Source organism: Ceratina calcarata, unplaced genomic scaffold, assembly GCF_001652005.2.
Source record: "Ceratina calcarata isolate Rehan_Ccalc_2016 unplaced genomic scaffold, ASM165200v1 scaffold48.2, whole genome shotgun sequence".
NCBI lineage: Eukaryota > Metazoa > Arthropoda > Insecta > Hymenoptera > Apidae > Ceratina > Ceratina calcarata.
The window spans coordinates 912,980-937,133 of NW_017172225.1; the positions used below are offsets into that span (position 1 = coordinate 912,980).

A 24,154-nucleotide genomic window follows, 5' to 3' on the forward strand; every position below is an offset into this window, starting at 1 on the left:
GCTTTTCTATGAAAGCTGTTTATATTTTATCTTTTGCTATAAGATTGGTCTACGAAATTTTGCTTTCTTATAAAACCACGTTGCCTGTGCATTTAATTGGCGTCAAATACAGAGACCGTCGATGCGACGGACGAGTTCTGTACCGGCGGATGAATTCGTTTGGTCGCGTGAGCGTGTCGGATCCTTGGCGTCAGCATATTTGGTCAACGTGGTCGCCACCTACGAGAGGATGAACGATGAACAAGTCCGCCACGCGAGCCTTGTGCCCGTTTTCGCTGCGTTTCCGTTGCGTAACGCGTTTCATTAAAAAGCGGCGTTTACATCCATTGAGCCCGTTTTCGCCCCTCCGTTCCTCGGGAAAGGAAACCAGCTGTCATTCGCGGTGCACCCCTCTTGAAACCGTTCCGAATGTTCGCCCACTCACGCTCATTCTCTATAGACTGACACGTTCAGTGTTGCCAGACAAATTTATTAGATCGAAATTTTGTCAAGGCGATTTTAGCGAAATTAAAAATAATTACGAGTGCCGGAGATTTCATTCAGGACGAGTTGTACGACGTTTTATAAGCACCGATACGAAATCGTTTACGTTGTGAAATGGTCTCGCGGTGTGCTCGCTTTCGACGACCTTGCGATGACGGAGAACCGCTCAAAACATGACCGAATCTGCACGCGTGACGTAACTATGCTCGCGTACAATCGGATTCCCGGTTCGGTGCAGTTCTCCTAAAATTATCCCGTGGGTATCATCAGGCTCGTCGGGTAGACTCGTTCCGTCGGCGCCTCGTCCTGCGCCCTTGAACGGCCGCCAACGTGGTCTTTCCTCGCAACAAGATATTGCGCCATCTTGGTGTCAAACGCGATTAAAACGCGAGGAGACGTTTAACAATCATTCTGTTCTATCTTACTGTTCGATCGTTAAATTTACTCGTAATTATAATTCATTTTTCGTTCGATCGTCTTCTCGGAATCGAGTCGAGTCATTAATTCGTAAAACGTCTTACCTGTCAGATCACTGGTCTGCCACCGGTTACCCTTAATTATATATCCAAATCTTCGCAAACGAAGAATCACCACTCTGTCCTCGATTCGAGCTCACGGTTCTCGAAACGAGTATAGGAATAGTCAACGATCACTTATCGAGCAGCACCGTAGAAATCAGCAGTTCGATCTCCCTCATGGATCCGGCTCGTTCATCATCAGCACTTCCGGTGGTACACGATGATCTTTGAATATTGTTGTCGGAAACGCGTTCTCGCCGGCCATAGGGTCCATCTCGCGCACGTCGACATCCCCAAATCCTCGTTCACGTTCTCCACGTTCATTTACTCAGAGGTTCTTCATCGAATCACTTCCCTCTGCAATTCAGGGAACATACCGTTTCATTAAATAAAATCGAGGTGTTCTACCATTCAAATATCTTCGGTTTCCACTTCGCGTTCGACGGATACATTTGTATCTCTCTTTTACGTGTTAAATTCGATTCTCGAGATCGTGAGCCCCCCCGTTCGTTTTTTGATTCCACGATTTGGTTTCGTTAAATGAGTCTGCTCGGAACGTTACCATAGGTCGTTCGAGCGTTTCGTTATTCGTTTTCGCACTGGCACCGCACACCTGGCTTGATCTTTCGTTCGTCGGCCCGTTAAAAAAAGGCAGTCGAGCATGGAACGAGCCGCGGGACCGAGTGTGGAACTCGTTGCGATCGACGCGAGGCTCGAGACTGCACTGCACTGGCTCTTCGTGTTTCTGTTCACGGTCCCTCCGCGTTCTCCTCGTGAACAAACGTTGGGGAACCAACGTCCACCAGGTGAGAGAGAGGGACAACCGGGAGGGACGAGGAGAGTCGTGCCGAGCAGAGAGGAACGGAGAAGACGGGTCTCGTTCGTGGAAACATAAAAAGTCAATGTGAAAATCGCGTTCCGAGTGAATTAGGAATGATTCTGTGCTGGTTCTCTGGTTCATTCGGGCTGAGGTTTAAATTAATTTAAAACTTTAATCTAAATACCAAGTGGATCTTAATGATCTATAGAATAATTGTATGATCTACCGGTAGGGAGCGGCACAGGTGTACCTTTATTTTTTGGATCGTAGATGATTGATGATCAGAAATAGATGTTTCATATCTTTCCACTCATTCTCTTTACCTTGGTTCTTTTACAGTTTTGTAAGTACTTAGTAAGTACTTATAATTAGTAGTAGGATCGATTTTATATCATTTTGATATGATTTTCGGGTCAGATATGGAGATCAGATTTTTTTTGCAAATTATTCGTGTTGGAGTCATTTGGATGTATTCGTGAAAGAAGGGTAGCACGAATGAAAGGCGGAGGAAAGAAAACGCCCGCGGATATCGAGAGAAAAAGGATAAGGTAGGCTTACATCATCGCCCGGGATAGATACTGTGTACCGTAATGCTATTCTCTCAAGGGATGCGGGAAACTATCATTTCCAGAGATTCGTTCAAGAATATGCTATTTCAGAACGCTTTTAGCGCATGTTAAGCGTATGCAGGATTTCTAAATTCAGTATATTAAAACGGATCGAAGCTGTCTTCAGTTATTCTTGTACCCACTGCCTAAGGGCTGATATCCTTGATACTGTCTTTCGTTTCTCGACTCTTATTCGAGTTAGATTATTAACAATATATTTTATTTTGTGTGCAGATTTTCTACTAGCGTAGACGCAAGAGGATAACCGGTTGTGATTAATAAAATAACCGTGCTGCTACAGTAAAAGACATATTGGTTCATCGTACGTTGTCTAAAGTCCTCATATCACGAGTTACAAATGTTTTATCTATAAGATTCATTGTAAGTAGTTTGTATTGCTAGTTCGTAATATTTTACTTATTGTACATGAATTAGCTTTAAGTGAAACTCTTTCTGTACAATTTCATATGTATCTTTTGACTTGTATGAAAGTTTAAATAAATTGTTTCAAAATGTACATCTCTTCATTTATTTAACGACCTATTTTACAATGCTAGAATTACCAAGTCCATATCCTTAACGAGAACTATCGTGGAAGAACATAGTTCCGGAACGACAGGTTCGAAAAAATAGACAGACTTGAATTAAATTATTTGTAAGTTGAATTCTTGGACGTCATTATCAGGAGTTACTGTCGCTTCTTACGATATCATGTTCTCTCCTGATACACAGCTAAAATCGAAATTTTTCTATCCGAGAATTCTTGGAAATGACGTCATCAGTAGGAGTTAGTGCCACCTCCTATGCCGTCATGTTCTCCTAATACAAAGTGAAAATTTTCCTTGGAAATCGGCTTTGTATTAGGAGAACATGACATCGTAGGAGATAGCACTAACTCCTGTTGATGACATCATTTCCAAAAATTCTCAGACAGAGCATTTTTCGAAAAATCGGACTTTGTATTAGGAGAACATGAGGACATAAGAGGTGGCACTAACTCCTGCTAACAACATCGTTTTCAAGAATTTCGCGACGATTTGCACGACGATTTGCACGACGGCAACAATTTTTATTTTATCTTATTTCTAATTATACTAAATGACAATGACATGGAAAATGGATTGGATATGGTCAGTGTTAAAGGTAAGTAACAAGACATCGTAATTCTCCTTAAATGACTTTTATATTTATTAAACTTAAGAACTAAAGAATATACAATAATGTACAAGGAAGAGTTAATTCTTAGGAATAATGAAACTTATAAACTAAGTGTAGTTTGTGTAATACGTTAAATGAAACTTGAGAAATATGTTTAGAAAGGCTCCTTTAAATTTTTCCTTAAATTTGATAGTGGTACCTAAACCCGCTTCGTCGCTATAATTAAAAGATCAAGTAAGTATGCTACATAAAAATTTGTAAAGCTAAATAGAATTGCTATAACTTATCCGTTTCCTCTAACTGAAATTGAATGGAACTTGATATTCAGGAAGTGCCCGTCGAAGAGTTTTAAATTTCGTAAAGATATCTGAACCCTTCTGAGCAGTATACTTAATGTACCAGAATAAAATAAAGAATTATAAATCAATTACGTTCGACGAATGATTCTGCTGCGTCTGATGTATAGATATATTGCGAACACCACGTGTTCGGAGCTCGAAGCGGTAAGACTTCATTTAAAAATGGCGCTTGTACATCGTGTTAATACAAATTATAGTTCATTATTAAGCACGTTTTACTCTAAATACGCAGTAAATGTAAGGAGGTTCAAAACACAACAGAATTTAAAAATATATGCAAAGTCTCAAGGTAGGTACTCTTACGATATCATTTCGAACACTGCACATACTTCGCTTTAACCTAAACTGATTCTGTTTTCTGCTCGTTCTTTTTCTATTATACTTATTTTACAGTAAAAGTACTGCCGCTAATTATTTCGTAGCATAATTAATATGTGGATGACGATGTTCATGTGTGCCATCGCCAATAACTTGATACAACGTATATAATCAAATGACAGTGTTTTAGGGTTAACTGGCTTGAATGCAATTTGTTCTGAAAATGATTAAACATATAGACTAAAACATATATTATTTAATTATTTTGTTAGATGAGACAAAACATCAGGAGTATAAAACTTTTGAACAGATGATTACGTTCAGGCAAGAGCAAGCAGGGAGAAGTGTACTAGTTAGAATACATTCCTCCGAATGTGTGAGGGAACTTGAAAAGTTTTGTCAGCGTTATACAAAGATCGTGAAGATATTACCATATACCACGATGAACGATCAAGTAGGTATAAGATTTGCATCAATGAAAACCAATTCTGACACAGCAATGTGAATATGATATTGTTTCGCAGAATTTCGTGTTAATGGAATTGGAATCGAAGAAACAAGTGGAGCTTTTGAGAGAAATAGCAAAATACAAGCCTCTAGAAGACTGCATACGCTTAGTGACACCGATATTTTTTTACTCGTTAAGAGAAACTTCTCATGTCGATAAGAGAAAGTCGCATAGTCTGTCGCAAAGCTGCCCATACTCCAGGTTCAAAGTTCCATCATCGAAAGAAATCAGAGAAACATTACAGCAAAAAGAATCTGTAAAGTACCAAGTCTACACGTTAAGACGTTTACAAAGCAATGAGAAAAATTATTCACGTTTCAGGTGTCAGATCAAATGATGTCGCTTTATTCGTTATTGAAATTCACGGATTTAAACGTAAGATTAAGATTTTATACCGCCGACCAGATGTCCTATTTCCTGTCTAGACTATTTTCGAATTTATCCGTGATACCGTTCGGATCCTCCGTTAATGGGTTCGGCCAAATGGGATGCGATCTAGACTTACTGTGCAAAGTCAACAGTTTCAACCATGTGAAAAACCCGGAAGATGTAAGCACGTCACTGTATAATCGGTTGAACATACGATCTGTACGATGTTCGTACCCCTTGCAAAAACTAGGCTTGATAGACTCTTGCTTTCAGATGAGTAGAAAATTTCTATATCTGGCGCCTCCTATGTTCGTTACGGAGAGAACCGACCAAAAGGAATTTCTAGAAGCGGTGGCCACGTTAATGAAGATGTGCATCCCCGGTATCGCCGGTATTAAAAAGATTTTGGAAGCTAGAGTGCCTATTATTAAGTTTTATAACATATTCACGAACATGCAGTGCGACTTGAGCAGTACAAACATGTATGTAAACGAGTCTAAACCCTTAAAGCCGTCGGCTTAAACTAGAAATTATTTTTACAGGATCGCGTTACACATGTCCGAATTGCTGTACCTGTACGCCGAACTGGACTGGCGGGTGAAACCGCTCGTTTGTACCATACGCAAATGGGCAAGGAACGCTACTCTGACGAAGGAGAACCCTGGCCACTGGATAACTAATTTCTCTCTCACGTTGTTAGTAATATTCTACTTGCAAACGAGAAGCATATTGCCCTCCTTGACTGGGATGAAGTATTACGTTGGTACGCATCGATAGGGACACGTTTTCATGCGTAATAATAAAACTAGATTTGATAATAACGGTCGTTGTATACCGATTTACAGACTTGCAACATAAGAATAATAAGACGTTAATCAACGCTGTACCGTGGCAACTCAAGTGGAAAGAAACTATGAAGCATAAGAACAATGAGAATCTGTACAACCTACTGTACGGTTTCTTCGAGTACTACAGTATTTTCGACTTCAAGAGGCAAGCGATCTGCGTACGAGAGGCGAGGCTGAAGCAGAAGAGAGATAACTCGCCGCTCTACATTTACAATCCCTTCGATCTAACGTTGAACGTTAGTAAGAACGTTACCGTTCTCGAATTATCGCGCATAATCGATCAGTTCCGGAACGCTCTGCACGTGCTATTGGAATCGCAAGAAAGGGACACCATCATGAAATTAATCGACGTACAGCAAACTACGCGGGAACGAAACGTGTACGTGTCGCAGAAAATTAACGTGAGCGACAAAAAAAGTGACCATACCATCGAACAAAGCGCGAGGAAAGAAGACGAAGTGTTAAAAGACTCGGAAGTTATAGACGAGGAACTGATAACGAATGAATGTGATACCGAGGAAACAAAAAAGATGGAGGAAAGTATAATAAAGTAATCATGAATGCAACGCATTATTGTAAATTAATTCATCCACAATTTTTTACTGTTCACCGGACTTGTAAATAGACAGTTCTGCCCCTTAGAGGTTTCAATACAAGTGTACAAACCGTTGTACATAGTCGAAAAGATAGAGTTGAAAATGTCACTTTCATTCGAGTCTTACAACGACCTTGAGCAATGTTTAAAATGAAACAAAAGTACTCGTCCAAATGAATTGTAAATATACTGTCATTTTAATAAAACAACTGAACGGAAAGAATGATTCATTCCGATGGGTAGAGTATTTTATAACTTGTATATTTCTCTATTATCAGCAATTCGACATTTCTCATACATGATTAATGATCATACATGATTCGCTATAATTGTAACGTTCTCCCGTTCTCGTGTTCAACCCCGTTACGAACCTTCTTCCTGTGGTAAAAGCCGTATACTTTTTCACATTAAACATTTGATAAAAACATTTATCCCGATTACACCCTCACGATGAATCCTCGTACCGATTACAATAATATAATTAGGCTAGATCTCTTTCTCGTCGACGGACAAAGTCCAATCATCGACTTACCGACGAATCATCGTAGACGTTCGCGTCGTATAAATTACTTGGATTCGTTTTATATAAATTCTAATTTTCCCTCTCGCGAAATTCGTTTTCCCCTCCCAACAGCTAAGTCGTAAAGAAGACGCGCGGCTTTGAGCAGAGCATCGGAAATTCCTTTCCTTCATTCGCCTCGTTTTCTCGGCATCGATGAAACTCTTAATGTATATATCCATACATAATTGATAATTCTAATTTGGGCCATGGAGATGTCTATTCGGGGACTCCACCAACAAATCTCTCTCGTCTTTTATGTATGCATATACGTACGTTTATATATATAATAATATGTATATTTTTTTCTTTACGTATTACTTCACTATTGGCAGCAATATTTCGTAACCTTCGGCAGTTCAAAGTGCAATCAAAACGCTGATTCGGATAAAAAATTGAGAATTGCTCTAGGTTGAAGGCTGCGGTCGACCCTGACACAACTTTTATCCCCGGCTGGACATACATTGGGAGTAAAAAAACCGGTAGTTCGATCCGTCGCTTTTCAAGGAATAAGAGTTGGTCCGTACCGAAGGAAATTGGAGAAACGATAATTGAAATGAACGCGCGCACTCGTGTCGAAGGTGTCCCGTGTGTCTTTGTCAAAGTGGCAGTTTTGGTATCGTCGTCTCTCGTATGTACATCACACGAAATGCCCTTTTTATTCGGTAAACGCTTGTAATAAAACGCTCGAAATTCGCTCGGGGAAAAAAGTCCACGTAGTATCATTTCGCGTAATATATACTACTTATGTATATCCCTGGTCAACTATAACAACTATCTTGATCGAAAAATTACCGAGATTCCCGATAAATACTTTCCCCGATGTATGTCAGACATTGGAGGAGGGTATCGACTTCCCTTCCGGATAGACAAACGCGGCCAAAAAGTACTATCATTAATTCGTATTAAATACTTCTCTTACTCCGTCCTCTCCTGTCTACGTTTTATTATCTACTTCCGCGATTTGACTATTCGGCTCGGATACCACTCTGTCCCTAATTAATTCGAGACTTTTTTTTTAAATATCTACGCCTGCACTTTGACCATCTCCTGCTGTATAAGCTCTTTGAAACCCTTTGCCAAGGAGGATGGCATCTCCTTTCTCGTTCACGAGTCCGAGATCACCGGTTTAAAAAGGAAAATACCGAAGAAAATGAACGTACAGACAAATAATATAAATCGGACGTCTCGGACCGTCGAGCGGTCCCGTAAATCCTAGTTAATCTTAATTAGTCTTGCTCTTCCTATGATGGCGGTGATGATGAGCGTGATGATGGTGGAGATGCGACTTAGTCTCCTGAACGGCAGCCACCAGAGTCCTGACCGTCTCCTCGTGTCCCTCGAAGCTGTCCGTCTTCTTCAGCTGACTGAGGGACGATGCGCCCTCGGTGGACGCGACGCTTCGCTTGCTCTTCGGCCTCGGGAACGTTTCCCAGGAACGCTGCTTCTGCACCAGAGACGACTTCGGTGTAGGCTCTATCAACAGAACCATCCTTTTCCTGTGATCCTGCGCGGATTGACCTACCGTCCCATCGGCGATCGACGAGCGCCTGCTGCCGGAGCCGGTCGTGCTGAGACTGTCGCAGCTGGCCCGACGACGTCGCCTCACGTCCGACTTGTCCTCCGCATAGAACACGTCCTCGGAGTCGCTAGCTGGGTACACTTTGGTTCCCTTAGCGATCGGCTGATCGTCTGGGACCGCGTGCACCTGGGCCTGAACGCGCTTCTTCGCGTCTCCCATACTGGACGCTTCCGAGATTCGCTGGTATTCGCCCTCCTCGCCTGTCGAAACCATTGCGAATCACCGTCGAATTACAGTTCAACACACGGAGAAAGCGTCTCTTTCTACTCGCGTGAACGATGCGTTCGAACAATGAGAATGAGAGCAGAGTTTCGTGATTTCAAATGAACGTGAGAATGAAACAGGGCGTGTTTAAAATGTTTGTGAACGATCAAACGCGCGATCCGAGCGACGTGCTAATTACAATTACGACGAACAGGGGCGTTAGGCATTGTTCGTAATTCTTGCGTCGACGCGAGCCTCTCGGTCGATCGGCTCGCGACCCTAATTAATTAGTCGCCGCGACTTTCAACGAGAGATGATCGATCCCGAATCGGGCACTGCAATAACTCTCGTCTGCGTCAATCAGGGTTTTATTTACAATTTTATATATGTGTATATATATAAATGTTATCTACAATTATATCAAACTCACACGTATGTACAGTTACTCACAAAAGTATCCGCTCTCCTCTTACGTATAACGCAGTTTTACACATCGTTCGATGAGTATTGAAATCGGAGTTGCCGATCGTAAATGAGTTACAGATCTACGGAAATAGGAAGAGAAGGCGCACCGAAGTATTCGCCCACCGTTCGAAGAGGAAGATCGAATAAACAGGGAACACGCTTCGCGAACATCTCTTTAAATAAATCGTGATCACTGGGCGGATACTTCATACATTATCACAGCACCTATTTTTTGTTTACGATCCTGACGGATTTGCTCTTACCAGTCGAGTGCGACTGAGGTTGCTGGGAATCCGTACACCTCTCCGGTTGATCGAGACCCTCGGCAGAAGTGTCGCCGCTGCCACCCTTCAACGACCGATACAGCGACCTGACTTTGCTCGCTGACGAGTGGCCAAGAGGCGTCTTCGGTTTCGTGCCGTCCGGCGATTTCCTGGTTCGCCGAGTCTGGCTACGATCTCGGCTCTCCTCTCTCCCCGGCGATTTCTTCCTGTCCTCCTTGCTCCTCGCTTTCTCTATCAACTGACTGAGCATGCCTCGCTTCTGATCTTTCGCCGTGCCGTACACCACGATGTTTCCGCTGGAGTCCAGAACAGCCTCGACACCGGCGGGACCCGAAGGAGTGCGACATCGCGTCGGGATGTCCTTCGTTTCTGATCAATCAATTTTTAAATGAAACCTCGCGTTTCCCTTCCCTCCCTCCCACACGTCGTACCGCAGGTTCGCAGTTCATTCATGTTTGTAGAAAAACGATCGAAACGACGACGTTCAACGAAAACTCGTTAATGGAACCGGTCTATCGAAACGTGCCGAGGTAAATAATTATTCCAAGAGTACGTACCTTTCATGTAGAGCGCATTATCTGCGCTGGTGGATGTTCGCGGATGCCGATGGTCCTTGGTCGGGGCTTGGGTCTGCGGTTGCTGCGGTGGTTCCTGCATCTGTAAACGTGCCAAGTGGTCGAGCAACGCCTGCAGCTGCTGATTGCTGGTCATGTCCGAGGCTGCCATGCTGATCTCACCCACGCTGACCCCTGTGGCGAACGATTTTATGAACGGTTCCAATTGCTGCGCGAGGGTCTGCAGCTGCTTCACCTGGCTCCTCAGCGACACGATATCGTTCATCTGAACGAGACGCGAGACTCATTAATTACGAACATACGTTCTTGCTGAGATTTCTTAAATCGAATGCACTTACCTGGGAGTGAAATATCTCCCTCTCTATCTGGATTCTGCACAACTGTTCGTCCCATAGCGCCTCGAACACGTTCCTGAGCCGGTCCAGTTCCATCTGATGGTGCTCCAGCTGCTGTTCCAACATCCTGCAGTCCCTGGCCACGTGTTCGTACCGCGAGCCCAACGGCGGCGTGTTCGCTCTCCGGAGCATAGCCACGTCGCGGTGCAATTCCCCTACGCGCTCCTTCACGGTGATCAACTGTTGATTCAATTCCTTGAGCTGCACGTCGAACGTACGGCAGTGGCTAGAGAACGGTCCCCCGTCGCTCTTGCTCGGGGCCCTCTGAGCAGACTTGCTGCTCTGTTCGAGAAACAAACGACAAACGTGAACGCGGTGAGTTTTTACTCCCCGAACCATCGTGGGTGTACGGCTCGTTAAGAACTGAGAAACTTCGGATCGGGTCGAGGGTTTAAGATCCAGCTAGCTCGATACACCCGCGATGCGAAAACACAAACGGTTCCGAATAAATCTGATTACTAGACGGCGGATTTATAGGCAGGTCGAACGTGTAAAATGTGAACGCCGTAGAACGCCAACGGCGATTGGAAATTTGATTGTTAATACAATCCGCAGTCTACCGATCACTGACTACCACAATTAATATGGCTAAACAGACTAACAGTGAAACGAAACGCTTCGCACGTTCGTCGTTCGGTATCGAGTCAATTCGCTAGATCGATTGACCGTACGTAATCTCTAATTTCTAATCGACTACCACCACACAAGATCAACCATACATATACATGTGTATAGTATATGTATCGTACAAGCCACATCATATATATCGATAAAATCCTGTAAACAAAAGTACTTACACAGAATTGTGCGCGAGAAATGCAATGAAAAAGAAACTTGTAATATGAACGTACAAAAATCATAAATGAAATCAAGTCTTTTTCGTTTTCGTCTCGTCACCGTCTGACGAGACTCTAAGTACCTGCATCCCCGGTAGATCCTGCGGCGGCATAGTGTGCGTCTGATCGTACAGCGACTCCTTCGGCGTCTGTGGCTGGCCCACGTACGGTTGCAACGCCCTGGCGAACTCGCTCTTGTAATTCACTTTCAGATGTGCGGTGAGCAAGGGAGGCCTCGACGGATGGCTCAGCTGGGCGACTCTGCTCAATCGTTCCAGCATCGGATGCGCCAGCTCCAGGAACTGGTACTTGGTGGCACCGCTGGTGAACGCGGTGCACAGCATCAGATGCATCTGCAGCACTGGTAACGCGTTGCCCAGCGACAGTAACTGCGTACGCACCATCCTCTCCTTGGTCTCGAACTGTCTCTGTAATTCCGTCAACACGCTTCCGTGGGTCTTCGTCATCGCCTCTTGCATGCCCTGGCAGAAGGAGTTCAGGGCCCTTTTCTCGCAGTCGAGGCTGTGGCGGAGCTCGTCCAACTGAGCCTTCAACGCCAGGACTCCGTCTTGCACGCCCGCTTGTAGATCGTAGATCGAGTTCACCGCTCGCTCCATCTTTTTGGACGCCTGCTGCCAGGCGGTCTCGATGTCCACGCAGTGGATTCGAGCGTCCGCGGGCGTGTCGCGGAAACAGGTCGCGCAGAGCATGCATTTGGCACTTTGGCTGAACATTATGTACTGCTCGCCGTGGGTCGAACAGCGACGCTGGGTGTCTTTCGCGCACTTGCTCATGTGCACCACCTCGTGCGTAGAGAACATCTTCGCGCGGTGGGTGTTTTCCCTGCAGTGCGTGCACAACGCTTGTCCTGTGATTTCATAGATTTCGTATTTGAGTACGTCGAACGCGACGATCTCTAAGAATCTGTTACCTACCGCACGTCGTACAAAAGAACATAGTGGACTTGTCGCGTTTGTCACAGTTGGCACATGGTGGATTCTCGCAATTTGCCAACTCGACTAGCTGACGCATCAGCTGATCCGCCGGTGGTAGTTGCGCTCCGTCCTTCAGCTGGGTCTGTTGTCTGTGCGACAATAACAGATTTTACGTCCCCCCCACGAAAGAGCGGAAGGTCTCGAGCCGGAGTGAAAGAGGTATGAGCTTCGATCGTGCACGCGTTACTCAGAACTAAACGCGAACGCGATCGGGCGAAATGAAAGTAGACACGCGCATGCAGGCAGAGAGAACGAGGAGAATGAGACAGCATGCGGAATAGCCGAACCTAAACCCAGACCTGGGATCGTCACCCACCCTAAGGTCGCCATGCAATACACAGTCGTTGTTATCTACCCGCAGATAGGACAGGTGACCTTTCCCTCGAGATGAGGGCCGCGGATGCAGCGGGCACAGATTGTGTGAAAGCAGGACAACAGACAGGGCTCGTTGAAATAGTCTTGGCATACGCCGCATATCAACGGATTCCTAGGCCTGCCACCGGTGCCTCCCGTCGTGCCGTCGCTCTCGCCGACGCCGACGCCGATCCCGTCCACTGCCGTGCCCGTCGGATGCGCCATCGTTGGCCAAACCGACGGCGGCCACCTGCGAACCAGAATCCAAATGCAACTGTCACGAAACCGCGTCCACGATCATCCCGCGTCTCGCTTCACGAGCCTCGCGTTTCTCACTTCTGCTGCACCACTACCACCCTCGACCGGTCGAGACTGTTTACCTCCCGAGTTTCGCGGTACTCGCGGATCGCTCTACGCTCGTTTTACAGTGAATCGAACGGGAAGAGTCGCGGACGGAATTATTCAGAGTAGAACGTTTACCCCAAGACCGTTGGCCCGCCCGCCGCAGAGAACCCTGATGGCCAGTTTATCGGCTCGTCATTCTGACGTGGTATGTCGGGCAATCCCCAAGCTTTGCGCCTGACGATCGACTCTGACGTCACAAGGGGTGCCAGCGATCCGGCACCCCCACTCTCGGGGTGTGCGCCACACTACGGGGGTGAAACGAGGACGGCGGGGGCTGCTGCTTCGCTGCATCCGCCTCTGCCGAGGGTGCACCGGCTTGCACACACTCGCGGCCGCGTCTCGTACGTGTGCGACCGGTCCGAGGGTGGTGGGTGCCGGTGCATGCCACGGAAGATAGCAGGGGACGTAGACCCAACGCTCGAGGGGTTTTCGTGTCACGCAAACTGAAACATCGATCGCGTAAAACAGCGGAGGATCCCGGTCTGCCCTCTACGACGAGAAGCCGCGAGTTCCCAAGTCAAACCACTACTGATAACGCGAACCACTGATACGCGATCGAACTCGGGATAGATACATGAGAAAATCGATCATAGCGGTTAATATTTGTGATTTCTAGTAAATATACCGTAAAAGTGCATGTCATTTAATTTTGTCGAAGGCTATTCATGAAAGATTATTTGATAAGTACTGATACGCGAGTTATGATGAACATCGTCGATAAATAACATTCGGTATAATTTATTATTTTCTAAATGTCAGGTATTACGAAAAAATTGCATGCTGCGTGCAACGAGTTAAACGCCAGATCATTACGAGAAGCCTGTGATATTCTGACTATTAATATTCATTAGGAGGACGCGTCCAAATCTGTCAATCGCAGATAGCAATTTTTACTCGTTTACGTAAGATGCTTGAACTCCTTGCTCAATACCGTTTCATGTTTCTTAGAACAATTTTAAATCGTTCGAAACTCGATCGTGCACTTGCACTTGCCATCCAACCATGAAGAATTACATAGTGACCGTTCCTGAATGTCGCGAATCACGGACGAGTTCACGGCCACGAAGAGAACTCGTCTGACTTCTTCTTTGTTCAACTTGATCAGCATTTACGGAGATAACATTCCATTTTCTCAGACGCTTCATTAAAATCTCTGAATTTCAAATAGCTTTAATAATTAGAACGATTATTTAAATTTCCGTAGACTGCAAAACATAACATCTAATTTATGAGGTGGTCGGAATAATTACAAAGTAGTAAATTAAAGCTACTTCGCATTCGATGATAAACAAAGTGTACTCAATTAGATCGATCGAGAAGTTAATCATCGGCAATAATGTCGCAGGCACATGGACGTGTTCTTACCGATCGTTTTTCTCGATCGGCGATGGTAAATCTGGTCACTCGCGGAGGGCGAATCATTCGCGAGTCATGGCAACGATTAAACCCGAGCTCTGAAAAAAAGATTGGACGCGACAAAATCTAGAAACGTCGTCCACATCCTTTAGTCGCAGCACTCACTGGACGACCTTGAGAGAAGGTTCTGCAACCGGTTTTAGAACAGCATGCGAAAGTAATGCAGGAACTTATTTCCTAGGTGTAAAATTGGAGCGAAACGAGGATTACTGGAATCATCTAAGCGTTTATATTTACGAATTAATTAACGGTGATTAAACTTTGACTTCGTTGTTCCACGATCAGAAGAGATTCAAGGCGAATGATCAATGAAACAAGATTAACCGAAGGACAATTTTTTTTTGAGAATCCTTTGAAACGAACGCATTTTTCAGTACTGAACCTCGCTTGTTATCGTTGAACATAGGAATAAATACATACATTAATTTTAAACTTTGCCTGGCATTTGGCCAAAGAAGATGTAATCTGCGTTTTTAGATAAATTTGTTTGTCGCGAACAATCGTTATTCGCATATTTTGCACTTTATGTTTGTCAAATCATCAAACGAGTTACTTAGCGGCTTATTCATGCTCTCTCTTTATATACATATGTATTAACGCCGTTTACGTACTGCTGTATGTATTAACTACTGTTCTGTATTATCCTTGTAGATCAAAGCGCTCTACACCGTGAATAAATAAATAAATAAATAAATAAATAAATAAATAAGCAAATAAATAAATTAATAAATTAATTAATAATCAAATCAGCCTCATCCGATCGTAGACGTGACCGAGTTTTCCGTCACGGACTCGTCGTTGGAATTCAACGTATGCTAGATTTCATTAACACACGTTAGAACGGTTTCGAAGATAGAAGGCGTCGACGGAACGAACGATCGCCAGGCGTCAGATTCTTACGAGAAGAAGGCGAAGGACGGCTGGAAGATGCCAGAAAGTTCGCCGTTTCAACGTTGCGACCGCCTACGGTGAAATCGACATTTACATCACTTGACCCTTTACCTCTCGGACTTCTCTACCTACGCGCTTCATTGAACTCTTCGCCTCGCCTCTATTCGTTGCATTCTGACCAGTGGTCTTCCGTTTATAGAGACGTCTCCTAGGTTCAACGAATCTGTTCACATTCGATGTGACAAAAGATTCTGAGAAGATACAAAATATTTAAAAATCCTTTACAAACTCGTGTGCAAACCTGAAGAACATGAGTGAGCGTAAAAATACTTTGAACAGAGGAAAAAGCGAATGACTTAAAATTGTTTTTTCTAAGGTCAACTGCAAGTGAACACAATCGTTTTTCTAATTATAGTTAGAAACGACGTAATCCGTTGCAGTGTCAACTTTCCAGAGAGTCAATGAGAACAAAAAACGGAGGTAAGAAAGGAAAAAGAATAGCCGCGCGAGTTGGAATGCCGAGCAGAATACGGAGCCGGGGAACAGGTTTCCCGTACAAAACGGCTACCGGGGAATCGCGCGCGTAGAAGGGCGCATCTCGTGTAGTCGGCGTTTATCGGTTTCAAGCAATTCGCATTCACGTACGCGCGATATCTCCGAAGAGTCGAAGCGCGCGGCGCAGTACGATTCCGGGTGCTCTTTTAAAAGTCACTCGTGACAAAAGTTCCCGTACACTCGTCCTGGCAAAACCGGCCGGTTCGAAAGGGAGACGGAACGTACACACGGTGTCGCGCACGAGTCTCCAGTTTCATTCTCTCGGTGATACACGGGAATTCGACGCCGACGTACGCAAGTGTGCTGACGATAAACCGACATCGTAAGTGATTCAGTTTCGTCAACTGTTCGCGAAGTGACGGCAGGTCTCGATTATTTTCGCTAATGCAATTTGTAAGTGATCGCGCAGTGTCCAAATTTAACAGTAGAACGTGAGGAGTCACCGTGCATGCATAATAGATTATTCAGAGTAGAAATAAATGCTAGCGATTCGGTTCCGTTACGATGTGCGTCGACCGACTCGTGACTCAATTTCTTTACAATTTCAGTTAAAGTCTAATTAAACAAGTAAGTTGCATGAATTTGATCGACTCAGCTTCGACCGGTTCTCTAAGAATATGGTAATTGCAAGTGTAAATAATTGTTGAGAATCACCTAATCATAAAAGATAGAGACATGAAAACATAATTTAGCTAAATGAAATAAACTCCAACCGCAACAGAAAACGTACTCATAACACAAGCTGATAACCTATTTTAACAAGCTGCTATGATAAAATTCATGCAGGAAGAAATAATATTTACTTATCATCCTCTATCATGACCCTAACATTAGTCTGCAGTATTTAGAGAACAGTTCCTGCCAGTTTTTCTTTGCTTTTTATTTTCAAGTCATACCTAAATGCAAATCGCGGTATTATTCGTGAGACGATTGATTAAGACGCAGCGAGGAAAATTACTGCGAGGTCCGATTGAAACTGCAAACGCATTGTTACGAGGCCGAAGCACATGGCGCGATAAGCAAGATAACGTGTTTAATATTATGTTGTATCTACCTTGCATGTTTCAAATAGATTTCCCGTTGTCTTGAGAAACAGTTGTGAGCAATCGCGGTATCCGCAAGGAAATCTGAATGTATTGTCAACGCGCGTCACGACCTTATCCTCGCATATATTAATTAATTATTTCCATACTGAACGAAGTCACATGCTAAGAAACGATGAAAATTATCTGAATTTTTTGATCGGCTTGATCGAATGATATATAATTGCCGATTATTCGCAAGATGACATGACGCAGAAGGTAGGAAGAGCGCAAGTTACATATATAATAAACGATTCTCTTATACAGATTAGCCTGATTATTGTCACGTGGCATATTGACACATCGAATTATAAAAGCAAATAATATCGGCTATGACCTGTGCATCTTAATCTTTTCCTAAGTGAAAAAGACTTGCTGATAGAGAAACGAGTTATCTAACGATATTTGTTGCTATCGAATCAGTTTTACGAATAGGAATTATGTAATTGGAAAAGCCGAATCAGTAGATGTACACGCGAACTTGAATCACGTTCGTAGCTGTAGTTGTCAGATACAAGAAACGTCCTGGGCAATTTAGTTTTAACTCTACTCGTTAAGAAGTATTTGACGATAGACGAAGTAATTAACTGATTACTCCTCAAGTATACGAGATAGAAAAAAGTTGTATACGACCTTTTTTGTAGGTAATAGCATGTCGTACAATTTTTACTTGAACTATTCTTCAATATTTTGAGAAAAAAAATTTGCTATTTTTCCAAGATTTCCCTCGTCAAGGGGTCCCCCCTTCAGATTTTGCGAAATTTTCGTTTTTGCCAATCACTCCCAAACGAAAATGTTCGCTGTTTCGCCGGTAAAGACACCGGATTTTGTCAGTATCAATAAAATGCCAATTAATCATACTTAACTCGTTAAACACTGAAGTTAGAAAAAAATTCATAGAAACTTCCTTGTGCATATAAATAAATATGTGATTCACTGTATTCTTCAATAGTTCCATGCACTACTAGCAGATGTGCGCAACTTTTCTCGTTCTAAGGATATATTGGCTATAAAGTCAATCCCAAAAGTTTATGCACTTTAGAAACGCATTTTTTTAAAATAAATCAGACGTCGGAAGAACAATGCTAATAATAAACAACAACAAAAAATTTTCGATTTTTCCGAGATTTTTCCAAGGGGTACCCCTTCAATTTCTTCGAAATTTTCGTTTTTGGCCAATAACTCCCAAACCGTTGGACATACGGAAAAATTGCAAGAGACCTTTTTTNTGAAGCATTTTTCGCAATTTTGAAGAAAAAAATTTTTCGTCAGCGTCAATACTTAATTGGATATTTCCTTCTATACTTTTTAGCACGTAGCTATTTATTATTAGCATTATTCTTCCGACGTCTAATTTATTTTTAATTATAGGAAATGCGTTTTTCTAAGGTACGTAAACTTTTGGGATTGACTGTATAGTCAATACATCCTTAAAAATATCGTATTTGATAAAACTGTTAGTTGAAAATCGTATGCGTAAGAAAACCGTTCGAGGCTAGCAACAGTTAAGGTTTCTTCCTGTTTCATGTTTTTTTATCAAATGTGCTAAATTGAAATACGAATTGTAAAGTCCTGTTTATAGCCAGAGATCGCTATGTATGGAAATTTTATCACCACCAACATAGCAAACGGTAGGAATTAATGAGAGACGTATAATATCGTTAAGACGTATTGCTGTCGTTCTCGCGCCGAGGTCGGAATAATTAAATTCACGGGATCAGAGGTCACGCATGTATTAACAAAGACTAAACGGCTGAATCTAATTCTATTGATTTTACGGTCGCAATTTTGGTTACTAATCATCGTCGCTCAACTTCGAGTAAGCGTTTAAGAACCCACAAGCCGGTTTTAGAAAATAATGATTAGCACATGCATAAACAATTATACATGTGTCCACACATTTTCTCTCGCCTCATTAATTCTGCATACGTAGTCCAGCTATACATCTAATTTTTGCTCATAAACGTGTATCTTTGCGTCGACCGCACGTGCTGTCGTTTTTTCGCACTTGAACCATGAAATCTCGAGTAGCTAACTTTTCGTCCGGTGACGTTGCATCAGCGATTGCAAAATCGATCGGTTACAACATCTATTTTTCTACTTCTTCGGCACGTTTCATCGATATCATTTTTCTACAATTGGGACTCTACCATTGGCTCGGCGACGTGGGAGACAACACACAAGAGTAGTAGAGGAACACCGAAGATTACGTAACGCAGCGACCTTAGAATTGATGTAACTTAATTTTTGATCAGGCGGTTGTGTCAGTCTTGCGTAAACGGACGTAGGATGTAATTTGCGGCGAAAAGAAAACCGACACGCGTACGATTTTTCCCGGTAACAATGACTCGAGTAAAACATGCGAGCGAGTATGGAAAAAAAAAATACAGATCCAATGAAAAATAAATAACTAGCGACGTAATGCGTTATAATTGCAACGAGCGAGCATTTTTTGCGAAACCATCGATCGGGAACTGGTTCGATAGTTGGACCGTGCGAAATTGTAATAAAGTAACATCATCTTGGAAAATAAGTACAGTGGAAACGCCGAAGGATATTCGTATCTGCGAGTAATAAATTTTAACCGTTGTGAACTGTAATTGTCGCGATTTAATTGAGGCGCATTCAGCTCTGACCGAACAACTGCAATTTTTTTGTAACACGCAATTTGCAAGCAACGCGGCTAACAGACTATTAATAAGATCTACGATACGAGCATCCGTCGCATGCTAATTGAGGGCATTCGTTGGGTGCTTGGTCGAAGAGAAATAAACATGCCTTAGATGAATCGTCTAACAACGAAACGGTGTCAAGCAGTTCTTTTTGATCGTTGAACATGAATTTTTGTGTTCAATGCATGGAAACATCTCTTTCAGGGGCTTTTATACAATTGCACCGGGCATTATCCAGCTGTCAAAGCGCTGTACACGCGATACAACGTATGGCGTATAAATAACAACGCGCTCGATAACGATTCAACGAATTCGTCACGAGATTGATGAGAACTGTCACGAAACGAAAGCCATAAGTGATAAGCGGGAACATTAATAAATTGTACTTACGTCGATGTTAACGTGCTTTACCAGCAGAGATTAAAAATTGATGTTAATGCATGTTGCGATATGCGTGAAATTAATAGCAGATATTTTTAAACGCGCGCTGATAAAATTTCTCAGGCTCCGCGGACTAACGTTTATAAGTAAGCCGCGAATTTCACGCGTTCATTCGTTTTCTGAACCTTATGTCACAAACATTTCGCTGTGATAAATCACGACGAGTTATAATTGCGACCTTTTGTTTACAGGTGTAAGGATCTGTGGAAGCGTGGGAGATATCTTATCGACGCGTCTTCGATCTTCGTACCGAAAGAGTCAAGTGAGGGAAGTAGGCAAGGTCAAGCAAAGAACGTTAGAAGATCGTCTGGAAAAATTGTCCGGGGCAAAGTTGGATGCAGATTATCTGCAGTGCGTAGCTGAAACCGTCTAACACTGTTCATTCGACGCGGAGCGGGAGATCAAAAATGGATAACAGCTGAGGAACGTGGAACGGGTGTCATTTGGAACGAGACGTGATCCTCTGGTCAGAGAAAAGACCGGACGAATTTAATTTTCAGAGAGAAGGGCAGAGCCAGTGAAATACGCGTTTATCGAGGCAGGCGGTCAAAAGTTCGCGCGTATCGATGAGTCCTTTCGAAACAACAGTTTGACCTAGTTTCATCATTTCACCAGGAAAGTATTTACGATTAGCCAGTGTCGATAAACGAACGAGTCGGGTGACGTGCAGTTTGGGAGATAGAACAGACCGGACGAGACTTCCTCCTCGGTGGGTCAGAGGGTTCTCTGGGTCGAGATGTATCAACGTATGGTCTTGCTGACCCTGCCCAAGGTTCACTCTATCGACATCGAGTTCAAAAATGTCACCTATGAGGCACGGATCGGTTTCCGCGGTCCCTTGAAGCAGATCCTCAAAGGAATCAGCGGTAATTTCAAAACCGGCGAGCTGACGGCCATCATGGGACCGTCCGGCGCCGGGAAATCTACTCTCCTCAACATCCTGACGGGATTCCAAAGGGACAATTGGAAAGGAGAGATAGACTACATAGGATGCGAAGGTAAACACACGTGGAACGAGTACCGGAAGCAGTCTTGTTACATACAACAAGACGACAAGTTTTATCCTCTGTTCACCGTGTTGGAGAGCATGTGGATAGCAGTGAACTTGAAGATAGGCAGTAGCCTCAGCACGAAAGCGAAGGAGATGTTGATAGATGACGTATTGGAAAACCTAGATTTGATCAAGACAAAGCAAACGAAATGCGAGAGACTGAGCGGTGGACAGAAGAAGAGACTTAGCATCGCGTTAGAGTTGGTCGACAATCCGCCGGTCATGTTCTTGGATGAGCCCACGACCGGTCTGGACGCGTTGTCGTCCAGTCAATTGATCAGATTGTTGCACAGCCTGGCGAAGGCCGGTAGGACGATCGTTTGCACGATTCACCAGCCTAGTGCCGTCGTCTACGAGACGTTCGACAACGTCTACCTCTTAGCCGAGGGCAGATGCATGTACGAAGGAGCGACGAAAAACACCGTTGCCTATTTTGCCAGCGTCGGCCTACAGTGCCCCAAGTATCACAACCCTGCCGATTTCATGATAGAGGTCGTGAGCAAGGAGTACGGAGACTTCAACGACCAATTGGAAAAACAAGTGATCTGTCACGACAGCAGTTGGAGATCGGACGCGGCGCAGATCACAAAAAAGGAACCGAAGATCAATGAGTCGAAAGCGACGGTGCTGATCCAAGCTCCGTCGGAGATCGACAGATTCTTTGTACTGATGAACCGTTGCATGGTTTTACAGTTTAGAGATTGGACCACCACCCACTTGAAGATGTTCCTCCATTTATTGGTAGGAATACTGCTGGGACTTCTGTTCTCGGAAGCGGGAAGGGACGGCGACAAGACCATCAGTAACGTCGCTTATTTCTTATTCAGCTGCGTTTACTTGTGTTACACCAGTATGATGCCCGCGGTACTCAAGTTTCCTACGGAGATGTCCACCTTGAAGAAGGAGAGATTCAACAATTGGTATCAACTGCGGACGTACTACATCGCCTCTCTGATATGCAGTATCCCGATACAGATGTTGTTCGCGTTCATTTACAGCGTCACTTCTTACTTCATCAGTAATCAACCGATGGACGCGAACAGATTCCTGATGTATCTGATGGTATCTATCATGCTGGCGTTGGTCGCGGACAGTTTCGGCCTTCTGATCGGCACCATGACGGATCCTGTGAATGGAACGTTCATAGGAGCGATTTTACTCGCGACCTTCTCAGTCCTGTCAGGATTTTTGGCTCTGTACAATCACATGCCACGCGCGCTTTACTATTTGAGTTACGTGGACTATCTCCGGTACTGCTTACACGGTTACGTCACGGCTTTGTACGGTTTCGGTCGCGAGAAACTCGAATGCTCGCAGTATTATTGCCACTACAGCGTGCCCGAGACGCTTCTGTCGGATCTGGCGATGATTGACGGTAGATATTGGCTCGACATAGTTCTGCTGATTCTCAATTGCGCGTTCTATAGGTTCATCACTTATTGCACGTTGAAAAGGAGGCTCGCCATTGCTTAAATCCTTGCCCGGCCTTTCAAAATGACATTTTTCAACGAAATCGTTCCGGGAACGAATTCTTCGACGATGGATCAGGGTCAGGAGAAGCCTCGTGCACCGTTTGAGTGCATTGACTATGTACCGAATTTGGAGAGTTTTGTGCCAAAGTTGAAACAAGTGAGAGTTTGCTATGTGGTAGAATGAATGAGAGTATGACACGAGCGACTATCTTCCATTTTGTTGTTAATACCAATTGTAATTAGATGCTAATTCCGTTCTGAGCGTTGATGTCATGCGGGACTCGCGACTTCGACACATTTTTGTTCAATTCACACAAAAACACAAATTTCTACTTTGTATTTGGTTCGAAACATAATTAAAGATACTTTTTCGGTACAAGCCGTCTCTTTCATTCACCCAGCCCCCTCCCGTTCCCAAAATTTTGTTCATGGAAAAAATACGCATGGATTTGCTGAAAACGTTGAAAATCTGTATTACAAACTTCCTCGGGTCGACATTTTTTTCTACAGCCTTTCAACGGCCGATAGACTAAAAAAAAAAGAAAAAGATGAATAGTTAAAAATCGAAGTACAACGTCGCGCGCACTATTAGCTATTTCACGATTTAAGGTCTAGCTACACAGACGTAACGGCACCGCAACGGCACTGTAACGCAATGGGAATGTAGGTTGCAGGACGTAATTTTCGGTGCTGTAGTCTTTAGGACAGGGTATAGGAAAAAGCGTGTAAAAGCAGGCAGCTCAGGGGTCCACGTTTGACACCGAATTGGCAGGCGAGGACTGCCTGCTGTTTAGGGTCCACTACCTACGTCCTACTACTGTCCTAAAGACTACGGTACTGAAAATTACGTCCTGCGATCTACGGAGACTTACGTTCCCATTACGTTCCTATTGCGTTACGGTGCCATTGCGATGCCGTTACGTCTGTGTAACTAGATCTGTAAGAGTAAGTCGTCTATAAACGTATCTACACTATGTATATGCCTTCCTCGTGCTGTCTATGCAAATAAGTCGATTAACAAAACTTAGAGACGCGCTCAGACACGGAGAAAAAAAGTGAACGATAAAAACTAGCAAGATACATAAATGATGCCGACAATCTATTGGGATAATACTGGGAGCGTGTAATGTACAAACGGAAGCTCGAGTGAGAAAGAAAAAAAAAGAACGCATACTCGCGCGTAACGAAAAAAACAAAAAAACGGAGACGAGAGAAGCCGCAGCGCGCGCAGGCAACGACCATGATTATGGAAAAAATGGCACATTTATTATATTATTAATGATAATATTACTAGTGATAATTATACATTTTTTTTCTTTCTCAAACGATACGCTCT

General features: G+C 43.7%; 4 protein-coding genes across 10 annotated transcripts in view; 3 read left to right on the top strand and 1 right to left on the bottom strand.

The window, feature by feature from the left end:
• Nucleotides 1-2,790, top strand: part of LOC108627842 (cAMP-regulated phosphoprotein 21) — a 60,121-nt gene extending 57,331 nt beyond the window's left edge. Inside the window, exon 16 of the transcript XR_003389541.1 lies at nt 2,664-2,790. The gene's annotated coding sequence lies outside the window, so the exon portion shown is untranslated. The remainder of the gene's footprint in view (nt 1-2,663) is intronic.
• A 948-nt stretch (nt 2,791-3,738) lies between these two features.
• On the top strand, nt 3,739-6,573 carry MTPAP (mitochondrial poly(A) polymerase). Its single transcript, XM_018029426.2, has 7 exons — nt 3,739-4,235; nt 4,537-4,718; nt 4,789-5,028; nt 5,094-5,321; nt 5,415-5,623; nt 5,684-5,904; nt 5,987-6,573. The coding sequence occupies exons 1-7, from the start codon at nt 4,028-4,030 to the stop codon at nt 6,541-6,543; spliced, it is 1,845 nt and encodes a 614-aa protein (XP_017884915.2). The 5' UTR covers nt 3,739-4,027; the 3' UTR covers nt 6,544-6,573.
• A 256-nt stretch (nt 6,574-6,829) lies between these two features.
• LOC108627867 (RING finger protein 207) lies at nt 6,830-13,540 on the bottom strand. Of its 4 annotated transcripts, none has more exons than XM_018029423.2 (8): nt 13,314-13,540; nt 12,835-13,083; nt 12,420-12,568; nt 11,568-12,352; nt 10,592-10,930; nt 10,236-10,518; nt 9,658-10,047; nt 6,830-8,925 (listed from the first exon to the last, which is right to left on the bottom strand). In XM_018029423.2, exons 2-8 carry the CDS (start codon nt 13,056-13,058, stop codon nt 8,369-8,371), a joined length of 2,727 nt encoding a protein of 908 aa, XP_017884912.1. In that variant the 5' UTR covers nt 13,059-13,083; nt 13,314-13,540; the 3' UTR covers nt 6,830-8,368. The 4 variants fall into 4 exon arrangements, with proteins under 4 accessions (XP_017884912.1, XP_026671649.1, XP_017884913.1 ...); XM_026815848.1 differs by having other exon boundaries at nt 6,830-8,590; nt 8,669-8,925; nt 12,835-13,540; XM_018029424.2 differs by lacking the exon at nt 13,314-13,540 and having other exon boundaries at nt 12,779-13,043.
• Nucleotides 13,541-15,729: 2,189 nt separating this feature from the next.
• On the top strand, nt 15,730-23,194 carry LOC108627934 (ATP-binding cassette sub-family G member 1). Of its 4 annotated transcripts, none has more exons than XM_018029545.2 (2): nt 15,730-16,025; nt 20,487-23,194. In XM_018029545.2, the coding sequence occupies exon 2, from the start codon at nt 21,032-21,034 to the stop codon at nt 22,817-22,819; it is 1,788 nt and encodes a 595-aa protein (XP_017885034.1). In that variant the 5' UTR covers nt 15,730-16,025; nt 20,487-21,031; the 3' UTR covers nt 22,820-23,194. The 4 variants fall into 4 exon arrangements, with proteins under 4 accessions (XP_017885034.1, XP_017885032.1, XP_017885033.1 ...); XM_018029543.2 differs by lacking the exon at nt 15,730-16,025 and adding an exon at nt 16,165-16,422; XM_018029544.2 differs by lacking the exon at nt 15,730-16,025 and adding an exon at nt 16,407-16,493.
• The last annotated feature ends 960 nt before the right edge of the window (nt 23,195-24,154 follow it).